This window comes from Peromyscus maniculatus, chromosome 17 (genome assembly GCF_049852395.1).
Source record: "Peromyscus maniculatus bairdii isolate BWxNUB_F1_BW_parent chromosome 17, HU_Pman_BW_mat_3.1, whole genome shotgun sequence".
In the NCBI taxonomy this organism is placed as follows: Eukaryota; Metazoa; Chordata; class Mammalia; order Rodentia; family Cricetidae; genus Peromyscus; species Peromyscus maniculatus.
Window position 1 is genome coordinate 19,155,737 of NC_134868.1, and position 13,423 is coordinate 19,169,159.

General features: G+C 38.4%; 1 protein-coding gene across 5 annotated transcripts in view; it reads left to right on the top strand.

The window, feature by feature from the left end:
- The first annotated feature begins 863 nt into the window (after positions 1-863).
- Wdr17 (WD repeat domain 17) overlaps positions 864-13,423 on the top strand; it is an 89,078-nt gene continuing 76,518 nt past the window's right edge. For 2 of the 5 annotated variants that reach the window (XM_006970915.4, XM_015998418.3), the window contains exon 1: positions 864-1,074. In XM_006970915.4, the coding sequence (XP_006970977.2) occupies positions 973-1,074 (102 nt within the window). In that variant the 5' untranslated portion in view covers positions 864-972. Of the gene's footprint in view, positions 1,075-12,456; positions 12,597-13,423 lie in introns of those variants that run through there. The other 3 variants (XM_015998424.3, XM_042262471.2, XM_015998427.3) reach the window with 2 other exon arrangements.

Genomic DNA, 13,423 nt, shown 5'->3' on the forward strand with positions numbered 1-13,423 from the left:
CAGATTTCTGTAACCTGCTTACCTGATGCTCCCACCAAAGCATCTGACAAATGCATTGATTTGTGATTTTAGTTCTGTGACTATAGTTTGTTAACTACTTCCATGGTGGAACACACTATTAGGGGCAATTTGAGTCAGTATTTTTTTTTTTTTTTTTTTTTTTTTGCCATGTCCACTCACGTTGATTCTGAACATCTGCTGACTCCCTTTGGAGTGAATACTGTGCATTTTTAGGTCAGTTTCAAGTACACGAAGACCAATTTCCTCCAATGTGTTGACTAAAGGGCCTAATTAAAGAAGCTATTTCAGAAATATGTAGACCCTAATTACATGAGTAACAGCAGCAAGATTTGCATTCCACCAGAGTCCACAGGGGAAATAAATTTTTGCTCATTGTATGGACAGATATATTAAATGCATGCAGCTGGACTAATCGAAATAATCTCGTTCACAGATGTGGTCCATGGGCCTACTTGAGCCAATCAGACAGGAAAAAGTGCGGAACAGACAGCATTCTACACTCACATTCCAAGCACTGGTTCAAGATTAATGTAGAAGCCTGGTGACTTGTTTCTTGTTCGTTCGACCCATTTTTTTTTTTTTAAATATGGCACAACTTTGATGTAGAACATAAGGTGGTTGCGACGCTGGTGGGTCATACTCCTTCTGCCCCACCTTTTAAAATCTCATTGCACACGCTCTGCTTGAAGCTTGACCTAGTGCTTAGGAATTGCCTCTTCCCCACAGCAGCCCCGTTGCTAGGTAACCAACCCGCTCCCAGACCGGTTTCCAGAGGTCACCAGAGACTTCCGCCTCTCTGCCCCAGGTGCTCCAATCAGACATTAGAATGCTTGTCACGTGCTGCTCTGGGGGGGCGGGACCCAGAGTGCCGTCGGCCCCACCCTGCGCTGCGGAGGGTGGGCGGAAAATCCGCCCCTGGCTCAGGGATGCTCAGGGCTGCCCCGCCCCTGAATGAGGAGGGCGTGGTGGGTGCGCGGGCCGGGGCGTTCCCTCTGGCCGTTCCCTGCTTCAGCACCTGCCGTTGTCCACCCCTGCAGCTGCTGCCTCCTCCAGGTAAGGCTCCCGGTGGGGTGACAAAGTGTGCGACTCCTCCGATCACTGCCCGGTGGGAGAGGGGGATGTTTGAGTGAGTTGGCTTCTCATCAGAAACCAGCACTCTGAGGTCTCGGTCCAGGGCTCTGTGCCTCCTGCAGTGCTGTGCAGACTGTGTTGCCTAACGGGGCTCATCCCCGGAGTTTTACAGCCACACACCCGAGTATGAGGAGGCACACTAAGAACTCAACAGTCATGTCTGGGAACTCCTCCTGCATGGAAGCTGTGGTTGTGTCTAGATTGTTATTTCTGAGGTTATTAAGCATCCGGATGTCTAGAGCCTAGAATGTTACTCCGTCAGTGTGCCAGACGCATTTGCATAGGTTACCTTCTCCCTCTCAAATAGTTGTACCAAGAAAACTTCGAAAAAGAAATCTGCTTTACTAAAAGGGCAATACTAAATCTGAGGAAAGATTATTGCATATTAAGGAAATCATGAAAATACTTTCTTGTCCTGTTCCCCGTATATCCATTTTTTTGTATCCAGATATTCATAGGAGCTGTGCTGTTTAAAATCAATTAGAATGAAATACACCAAAAAGTTGGTCCATGTATCAAACACAAGTCACATTTATTTCACATAACTGTCTTTAACATAAATTTGAAGATATATTTCTAATTTATTCAGAACGAACTACCCTCCAAAGAAAACTAAAAAAATAAATGCACATTTAATGTTTAAGAGACATGAAATATTCAATTTATGAAGACATGAAATATTCAATTCAAGAATATTAGGTTTAGTTTTAGCATGGTAGTATCATTTCTGGGTTGCAATGATCAAAAGCTGGTTACATGCTAGAGAATTTATGAGGATTTAAAAACTTTAACTCAACAAAGATAGAAATAGTCTTCATATCTGTTGGTTCATGAATTGTCTTATTATTATTTCGCATGGGGAGAGCTGAGCACTGTCACAGTGGTGACTGTAACATGTATGGAAAGAGTATTCCTCTATTCTCCGAGCTGCCTGAATGCACCACGCCATGATTCTAGCTTTATGTTGGAAGGCAGAAATCTGAGATTGTCTGATAAACTTAAGTGACTCTGAAAAGTTGTCAGTTTAAGCCAATGTGGAAAACTTGCTTTAGTGGATTGCTTATCTACGGATTAATGTAACACATGGTAGTTTTAGGAGTTAAATTAAGAGTGCTTGGGAAGTTTTCTAAATTGAAAATGATCTAATGATCTATTTCAAAAGACACCCAAAGGGAAAAACATGTTTTTGAGTGTGCTCTATAAACATACATATGTAAACACACACACACACACACACACACACACACACACACACACACACACACATCAAGACTAGTTGGATTTTTAATTTATATTGCTCTAACATCCCCTTATGTTGATTTTAATAGAAATTTTTAAAGAATCATAGACATCTGGGGAAAATATTATATGTAATTGACTTTCAAAAATCTTCATTCTCTTTAACTTTATAACTAAAAATTGGTATATTGGAATTCTAAAGGCATATTTTGGTCACAATATATAATAGTATTATGTATAGAATGCTATAAATGAATTAGCTTAGAAAATTCATTTTTAAAGTTCATCTGCTCTAAGTTAAACTGACAAGAGTTAGACTGTTTTTGTTATTGCTTTCTGTAAATGACTTCGAAGCCCTTAGCCTGAGCAGAGATGGGCCAAGGGTGCTCTTTGAATCATTCCAAGAAGAATATGAACTGTTCTGTTTGTTTGCCTGTATGTTCTGTTTGATTTAACATGCTGAGCCATCCAAGGTCTACATGAATGGTTACCATGTCATTATTAATGAGATGTATGAATTCCCTAACTTAACCAAATTTCATTTTCTGAAGCTTTGTATTGAAGACTAAAATGAAAGTTCCATTAATTTGAAGGATTAGCATTTTCTTCCCATATTCTAGATTTAGTTGAAATCTAGTCTATACAGGAAGAATAGCAGTAGGTAATATTATTTGAATAACCAGTTTAGTTAGCCATTTGTGGTGATGCTGTGTCTGTGCATGGAGGAATGGAATGCTAGTCATGTGACTTCTAGTGTATCTTCCAGTTTATGCAGAATATTTTATTTTTAAATAAACCTTATTAGGAGACAGGGAAGGATTTCTTATGACCTTATTAATCATGCTCCTTCATTTGTATTAGAAGCATGTTAAGCAGAAAGTGACACTTCCAGTGGGTATGACCATACATTGCCCTTTGGTAATATCATAGCCGTTATTCTTCCACTGTTAATGAGACTGTGCCTTTGAGATCTGAAAGCAAGCAATTACATATGAATGCCTAGAGAGAATTTTAGACATTCCGCTGGAGAATCTGCTATAGAAACAAAACCTGGAAGAAAACTGATTTCTCATCTGACATTCTTTCAAAGCTCCAAGAAGGACTCACCACTCCATGGGCGCTATGAGGTTGTAAAGCATTGTTAAATCTCTTTCGGGTCTGTTCAAATCATCTTATGCTGCATATCTGACGCCAAGCATGGAATCCATAACACTGAATTTGCTAACCCCAGGGACAGGTTTCCTAGCACAACATGCCAGCAGTCACTGCTTAACTGCTGAAATAAAGGCAGGGTGGAGTCCTTAGGGATGCCACAAACTATCCACTCCATGGATCCTGCTGCCACTGGGGAGGGGAACCCCATGCTGGAGTGATCCCAACCACACTGGATACTCTAGTTTTTGAACACCCCCGGGTACTCTGGCTTCCAAGTGTTTCGAGACAGAGGCAGATACCCCTAGTTCCAGCAGTGACCACTGATAATTGAAAGTTTTAGAGTGGCCAGGGCTGGAGGAAGAGAACCTGTAGATGTTGAGCACTAGAAAAGTTTCAGAGAGCTCTTAATCTTCAGGGTCAAAGGTCGCAGACCACGGGCTGAGAGCTGTTAACCCTTGTGAGGCTAATGACCCCCATATCCCAGGCCTGCATAGGACTATGTAATACCACTTCCGACTGCCTACTGTCACTGCCCCAGGAGCCAACACTGAGAAACAAAACCTCCTACAGGCCAAGGTTTGAAAAGCTTATTTACCCAAGGCTTCAAGCCAGGAGGAGGAAAGAACTCTCAAGAAGCTGTTTGGAAACGTGCTGGCTGGAGCTGTTTGGCGACATATGTAGAAAGAAAATCCCATTATCATTTTAGAAAGGTTGAAGGGAAATTCAGTCATTTACAATTTGATAGATTTTGCCAAAAAGAAAGGAGAAGGGGCATTCTGAATTAGGAGCCACAGCTGGTCCTGTCTGTACATCTCACTATCAGCTATGTGAAATAATGCTTCTGTTTGCAGTGATAAAGACACTGCTTTTATAACCTTACAGATACTTAAAGTGCATGGCTTGTTAGGCTATCTCCAAATTCCTAGAATTCTGCAGTCCAGTTTATCAAACCCAGCAACCCAGAAACTGGCAGTAATATAAATCTTCAACAGTAAAACACTATAGGAGATAGTTCATCAACATCATTTGCCTGATCAAGGTTGTCTGATAAAATATCATGTGCAGGTAACCCAGACAGAAGAGTCATGAGATAAATCCCCACATGTCTATGAGGATATTAGAACGTTTAATGTTTGTTTCATAGATTCAAATGCCTAGAGATGGGGAGTTCAAAGCAGAGTTCCTTAAGTAGCCTTCCTTTTACTGAGGTTTACTTTTTACTTCTTCCAAATTCTTGACACCTTACATTATGAACATTGTTAATTTTTCAGGAAATTTCATGTATAGTAAGCTACATGTCATATTATAATATGTAGAAAAGCTACTTTATAATTGGAAAGTAGAAAGTAATTCTTATGACACAGAACACTCATATTTGATATGGTATAAAACAGCTTTCATTTTCTTATACACATATCTGCACATGAAGTCTTGAAAGTTGAGTAGTTGCTTAATAATAGCTTATGTTTAATTCTTTGCTTTTTAAAATGTACATTTGTGTAAATCTCAATGATGTAATTATGTAGTAGTTTGTTTGTTTTATTTGAGATAGAATCTCACACTGGCAGCAAGGGTGGCCTGCAGCTCACTCTGGAGCCCAGGCTGCCCTGCGACTCACAGCAATCCTCCTGCATGAACCTCTGGAGTGTTGGGTTTATAGGCATAAGCCACTCCACGCTTCTATCTAGTATTTTTCTTGGATGAAAATATGACAGTGTATTTGAAGGAATCATTTCAGAATTTGAGATGCAAGGATCCCTAGAACATGGTTATTCTCTGAGTGAGGACCAAAGGCATTCAAACTGGCTCTCAAATTTAGCAATGGAAGCCTGGTCTTGAACTCCTTGAGCTCTAGATTCCTAGCCTTCTTCATTCCCTCTCAAGAGTCACAAAGTGTACTCCCAACATTATTTTCTCTCTCATTGTAATTCTTCCAATGCTAATCCAATTATTTCAAATAGTTAAGGTTTAAATTACTTATATATTCATAAAGTAATACTTGCAACTAACAAACAATATACATGTATTTGATTTCATCATATAAAACTGTTTACTTAAAATACTAGTTAAAACTCCCTTTCCATAATTATTGTAGCTTGTTGATTTGCTTATAAATGAATGCAATTCAAGTTTTGCATCAACGTCTTTTGTGATTGCAGTATGGTCCTTCAACCCAGTGCACCCCTTTTTGCATAAATTTACATAGCCAACACACTAACAATTAGTCATTACGAATATTAGAATGAAGATGCTTTGGGAAGCTGTATTTGAAGCATAGATTATGGCTACCCTTAATCAAAATTCTGAAGTGGGACATGCTTAAAACCTAGGCTTGTCACCTGCTTTGGTACTAAATGGCATCTATAAGTCATTTACTAAAAGTGTACCTCAACCAGCAACATTAGCTTTCCTGAGAGCTTACAAACAATAAATCAGCAGGTCACATATCTACTAAATCAGAATTTCTAACAAGTTCCTCAGACATTTTTTTTTTTTTATTAAACTAGCCTCAAGTACTGGTGAGGTAGACGCAGGAGGGTCCCTGGGACTCACTGGCCATGCATTCTAACCTAATTGGGGAGCTCCAGGCCAATGAGAGACTTTACCTCAAAGGAGATGAATAGCAGTCCTGCGGATGACTCCCAAGGCCATTCTCTGTATCACATACATCCACATATATGCACACACTGCACATACATGCAACTTCACACATATAAACACATATCTACACACTTACATAGAAATAATTATATTTAGATGGGTGATGAAAATAACTCATTCACATTTCTACCTCTTTGAAATGGTGTCTTGCTTTTCTGGTTGAGACCAAGTATTAGACCTTACCCACAACTCCTGGCTTTCTGACAAATTGAAATTTACACAGGTATAAGTAGTCAGTTTGTGAGCCCAAACTAAAACCATTTAATAACCTTACTCTTTTCTACTCCCCACCTAATCCAGGATTTCAAAGTAGGCTAATGCTGTACTTAGTGTGACCTATTTTTATCATATAAGCTTTTAAGAACATCACGAATTGACATATACTGAGAATCTTTACATAAAATGTGTCAGGCTTATAAAATATAAACTCAAGAATGACAGGAATTTAAGTGATTAATCTTATTCTTAGAAGATGCACCTTTCCTGGCAAATTGTCTCTACTGTTGACCTTGGTCAATAGTTCTCTTGCTTTGATGAGCATATAAATCATGTGAGGCTACGCTGCCACACCCCAACCACAATTATCCAGATACCTGCGTTTGTAGAAATAGTCTTAGTTGCCAGTCACCTGAGGAACACATATGGTAGTGAACTGATTTAGAGAATTCTAAAACATTGTTTATGTTTAATAAAGTATCACCATGAGGATAGTAGTTATTTGGAATTATAAATAGTAGGAATGAGGAGATTTGATATTTGTGAGCCAAAAGGATGATTAAAATTAATCCTTCCAATTTTCTGTAATTTTCAAGTGGTTCATCAAATAGTAATAAGTATAAGATAACTTTTTTCATGTCTCTATTTGCATTTATATTTTAAACACTGCTACTTGCTATTTTTCTCCACCGAAAATCATTTTATTATATATGTTTGTGATATATATTTGAACTTATTTATATTATATATAATGTATTGATTGTTTTGATGAATCAGACTTAATATTTGAACATATCTGTCTATATCACTTGCTTGTTTTGTTCATTTTATACTCCCATTCTATAACAATAAAAGTCCTAGAAAAAAGTACTTTTACCAGTTTGTTGATCAAATTTTCTTCCCTGTCTAAGTAGTATACATTTACTGGTTAATGAATATTTGTTTAATAAATAAATGATTTGAAAAGTGGTCAATAAAATTATAGTCAAATGACTATTATATTCTATCTTATCATTCAGAAATAGCTAATTATTCTTTGATCTGTATTTAATGTTTAATAATATGCACATACCTGTATATAGATGTAATTGTTTTAATACTAGGCCACATAAATTACCTAAGATTTTTTCCAAATCATTTATTTCTAAGAATTCTTTGTATATTAATATACTTTATTGAAATGCTTATATTCATTTAATGGCATGTTATCACAAAATTTCATTTTTTTTATAATTTGTCATTTCCTATTTGTTTTTTAAATTACAAAAGTAACTTTGAATCAAAATTTCCTTAATCATCTGCATTCGTTTCCACCTAAAGGTAAAATTGCTTATCTAATGATTATGTATGTTAAACGATAAATTATTATTTTCTTCTCTTCTTTTTCTAAATGTCATTATCTGTGGAAACAATACCTAATATTTGAACTTTTATAGCTAACTTTGTGTGCCAAATGCCTTCTTTCAAAATATGCTGTCTTCATTTTTAACTTCACAATCACGTTCAGGTTTTCTGCTTAATATGCTTTAAAAATTACAATACCTTCAACATCCCAGATTTTTGTTTTTCTTAACATTCAGAAGCATAGAATTTTTGGTCAAATACTTTTATCAAAATAATATGTGCAGTTTTTTCCAAACTGTTGTATTTATAAGATGATTTTTCAGTTTTTTTCCTTCATAGATGAATGATATTCACTCTATAATACAGTTAGACCACAATAGTTCTTTAGCTAAATATATAATTATTGTGGATCTGATTTTATATCTGATTTCTTTTCCACTGGCTTTGTTTCGGCATTAGTGATTGAACCTATGTCTTCACCCATGACAGAAAACATGCTACCTCTGTAATACACACCAGCTTTTTCTTACTTTTTACTTTGTGATAGGGTCTCACTAATCACCCAGGCTGCCTTTGAAGTTTTCTGTAACCTAAGGGAAGCCTCAAATTTGAGATTCTTATGCCTAACCCCAAGTAGCTCGGATTACAAGCCTACACCACCGGGGCCAGCTATATATCTGAATTTCTAAATCAGTATAACAGTAAGAAATGACACCAACATGAATTTTCTCCATTTGCATGGAACACTTAAAAATATATTTATAGCCGGGCGGTGGTGGTGCACGCCTTTAATCCCAGCACTCGGGAGGCAGAGGCAGGAGGATCTTTGTGAGTTCGAGGCCAGCCTGGGCTACCAAGGGAGTTCCAGGAAAGGCGTAAAGCTATACAGAGAAACCCTGTCTCGAAAAATCAAAAAAAAAAAAAAAAAAAAAAAATATATATATATATATATATATATATATATTTATAATCTCAGAAGACTGTGAAAGAATGAACTGCATATTCCTAGATACATAAACAGGTGTGTGTGTGTGTGTGTGTGTGTGTGTGTGTGTGTGTGTGTGTGTAAGTGGAAAGCAATCTTTTTATATTTATTTATTTTCATCACTATATATCCACCATGAATGATACTTGGTTACATAAGGACATTTAATACAAATATACATCACATATACATCATACACACACACACACACACACACACACACACACACACACAATATATTTTGAGTGTTTTTTCTCATATCATACATTTTCTGCCTCTTCCCTCTTCCCATTATCTTTTTTGTTCCCATAGAACATTTCACTTTTACGTGTGTGTGTGTGTGTGTGTGTGTGTGTGTGTGTGTGTACAGACCATGAGGCACATGTGGAGGTCAGGCTTGCGACGGGACCTCCATTTGTTGCTGAGAGCTGCATTCAGCAGGTTAGTTGACTTAGGAGCTTCTGAGATTCTTCGGTGCTGCCTCCCATTTCCCTGTAGAAGCACTGAGATTGCAGAACATGCCGCTGCACCCAGTTTCCCAGGGGCTCAGGGAATTTGAACTCAAGTCTTCACCCTTTTGTTGTGAGTATTCTACCCACTGAGTTCCCTAGTCCGTTTTGTGCTTTTGCCCATTTTTGTCCTAAATTGAGGACATACGATGAGTTAGTGACAATAAAATTTATACATTCTTCCTGGGATTAAGGCTTTTGAATTTCTATCAGCATTATCAGTGGCTCACTTAAGATACTCATAGTTCCTTTCAAAAAGCAACTATTATATCCATCTTAAAGCTTATCTTTAGTGAGAACTCCTCTTAGATTATAATGTAGCCCTTAGATATTACTTTGACTAATATTATGCCATTTGTGTGTATGTTTACTCATAATATTTTGAAGTACAAATGAAGTTTCTTTTAATTGTAGGCAACAAAAAATTCAATTCATATTACCAGTTCTTATAGCCAAAATTTGCAATGATAGAGTTTGGCTAGCTTTAAACTCACTATAGACCCCAGAACTACTAGAGGTCTTCTTGCCCAAGCCTCCCTAATCCAGGGGCTTCAGGTATGAGTGTGGGGCGTTTACCCACCACCCCCACAGTTCCCCAGAGTTTTCTTGAGTGCAATCAGCAGGAAATATTAGATAGAAGGATTTATAGCGGAGAATCTTGTGGAGATAAACAGATAGAAAAGAAAGGATTGCCTCGAGAGGGCCTGGAACCTATTCCAACGGGCCCCGACGGGCCCCGACTGTCTCTGGCCCAGGGTTTTTATAGAGACGCCAAGGGGTGGAGCAAAAGACCTCCTCCCCCAGCACAGCCAAATGCAGACCATCTCAGACACCTGCACTCAGGCCCGTGGTCCTGATCATCCTCTATTCGGACCTGCTGGGTAAAGCCATGAGGAACCCGAGAACGGGCTCCCACATATGAGCAACTATGCTTAGCAACCGCTTACCTCTTAATCCCTGGATATAAGACAGATGTTTAAATTATAATATTACTTGGTCTTTTGGAAATCTGTAGCCTCTCAAAATGTTCATCTTTGACTCATATTTTCTCCAGTGTTTTAATTTCCTTGATTACTTCTTCCATTCAACTTTCCATACTTTATATCATTTCCTCTACTTATTCTTTAGCCAGTGGAGGAGTCCGAAATTATACACAAAATGTTACTCTCTAACCGTTCGCCATGTTTTGGGTCTAAGCCTCCATTTCTGAATTAGTTCTAACCATTGCCATCTGATGTCCTACCCACTGTCTGCACTAAATAGGTCTGCTGTGGGTTGGAGCTTGAGTGACCCCAAAGGTCTGTATGGGGAAGACTTTGTCACCAGTGTGGAACTGTTGAGAGGAGGTAGAATCCTTACAAGTGGGAACACAGTGACATCTTGTCATGTGTTAGGGTCATGGTTTGGGAGAAGAGTGGGACCCCAGCCCCCTCTTCCTGTCTATCTTGTCCCCTGTGTGTAGGGTTTTCTTTGCTTCTACCCTGCTGTTTTTATTTTCCCTAGGGAAGAAAAAGCAACAGGGCCCACCAATCACTGACAGACAGCATCAAAACTGAGTGAAATAAACCTAATTCATGAGTCGATTCACTCGGGAACCCACTACAGAGTCAGAAAGCTGACACGCTATCTTAATAAAGCTGCACCCCATATATAATATCCCTGTCAAATGGCAGAGATCTAGAATCTTCCTTGAGTCTTCCCTATCCCTCAGGACATTGTCGTTTTTTAATGTAGCTCCTGTCTTGGAGAACAGAACAGCTGTTCTGTTCCCTACCTGGCACGGTATTAGATGACCAACCCCCAAACCTGATTGTCAGTGTGTTTAGAATGGTTCAAAGACCTCCCCTCACAGGAGAAAGACCATTCACATTCTTTGTCCTGAGCCATACAGCTGCCCCGCCCACTCGTTCGTTCTCACATTGCACTCTCTCTTCCCTCTGTGCCGTTTCACCGTAGGTGTGGAAAAAGAATGTTTACCTGACAGTTGAGACTCTTCTTTCTTTTGTATAGCCTTCTGGACTACATACAGCAGGTTAAGATACTTCCCCCCTTTCTGTTATGAACTTCTGTCCCTTCTGTGAAGTCGCCGCCATTACATATTGTACATGCATGTGTTTGTGTCATTAACCAGGTACACATAACAGAAATGCCATCAACTGACGCACCACCCTTACACAACTAGGCAGATGAAAATAGTGTGTCTCACTAGCGTTAGAGCTGCAAGCCTGCCGTTTTCTCCTCGAGTTTTATGAAATAGTGACGACAAGGATGAGTTTTAGACAGGGAAGTATACCCTTAATAAAAAGTAAAACAGCTTGTTAGATTTTTCTGCTGACCTTTTCAAACTGACCTTCACAGAAAGTAAAATGCTTTTCTCTGATGTTGATTGGTTGCATTCATATTTCCTTTAAGTATAGTATATTTAGCAGGAACTCAAGATAGATTCCTTTGGAAAACAAAATCATTTTAAATAGCTCTTGGAACTCCATTTTATAGTATAATAACCAAAAATATTTAGTGTATGACATATTATAATGCATGCTGGACATTTTAGAGTTGCATTAGCATTAGTGAATTATTACTGCAATGCAAGTCTTGTTTTTGGTTGTCGTTTGCTTATTTTTCAATAGTTTCAGATTGGAATGACTTAAGAGATTCTAATAAAAAATTTTGCTTAAGTTTTCAGGAGATAATCATTCAGTTATAAATTATAGTTAAACTGCTGATAAATAGATAACTACATACTCAATAAATATTTTTAAATGAAGACAAAGTTATAGTTATTTGTGCAGATGATGTCACAGCATCAAGACAATTCATTAGTAACATGTCAATTGAATTAGTGTGTTATGTCAGTGGGGGATTGCATTAACATTCATCTCCCAGACAGAGCTCTTAGGGGAGATGTATGGGGCTCACCCGCTGCACTCCCTTCTGTGATGGCCAGACTGTGGGATGCCTGGCATTCAGGAGACACTTCTTGCACTTCATGCAGCAGTGACAAATATATGTTTTATTTCGGTAGAGGATAAGGCCCAAGATGCTTACCTGAAGAAAAAGCAAACAAACCAGGAGATGGAGCTCAGGAAAGCAAGTGTTTGTTTCTCTCTTTTCTCCAGCAAGCTGAAGGACTGTTCTTTAATCAAAGGAGGATTTGGGAAAGTGTGCAGTGTTACAGGGCTATTAATATCTAAAGCAAGTTGGTCTCTATGTATCAGTGCCACTGAAGGATTCTCCCACATCCCCCTCGAGCCTTTCGCCAAGGCTCTCAGTTGAAGTTTGTGGGAAAGATTGAGAAAAGAAATGCAAACTCAACCTGGACCTGGTACTTTCAGGTATTCCAAGCTAAAACTGTACTTCACATTTCTCCATTTAGGAATTAATTGTACTTTTATAACAGCATATAAGAATAGTACAATGTGGAGGAGAGAAGATTAGCTGTGTAAAATGGATAGGCTGCAAATAGCAACATTTCAAAGTCATAGTCATTGTCTGGGTCTGAGACATCAAGAAAAATGGGACTGACAAATCTAAATATAGAATCCAAGCAGAAATGATGGTGGCCAAACTTTGGAGAATAAGCAAAGTATTGTTTTTCTTGATCATCCTTCTTAGGCCACTGGAATAGCTATAGAACAGTGGTTCTCAACATGTGGGTCATGACCCCTTCAGGGTCGAACCCCCCTTTCACAGGGGTCACATGTCAGATATCCTGCACATCAGATATTTACATTATGATTCATAACAGTAGCAAAATTACAGTTATGAAGTAGCAACAAAAATACATTTTAAAATGTAATCTAGTATGACATGACAGGAAATATTTTGCCTTTAATTGGAAGTAAGGTTAAATTATAGAGCTGTAATTAAAGGCACTTGTTGCTTCTGCAGAGGACCCAAGTTCAGTTCTCAGCACTCACTGTAAAGTTCACAACTGCCCCAATCTCCAGCTCTGGGGTATCTGATGCACTCTCCTAGCCTCTGAGGGTACCCTCACTCATGTGCACATATTCATACACACACACACACACACACACACACACATACACACACACACACACACACACAATGATTAAAACTAAAATAAATCTTTAAAACCTGTTAAGTAACTGTACTATGCTGTAGGATGTCTTTCTATATGGTGTGAATATGTGTTGCTCTG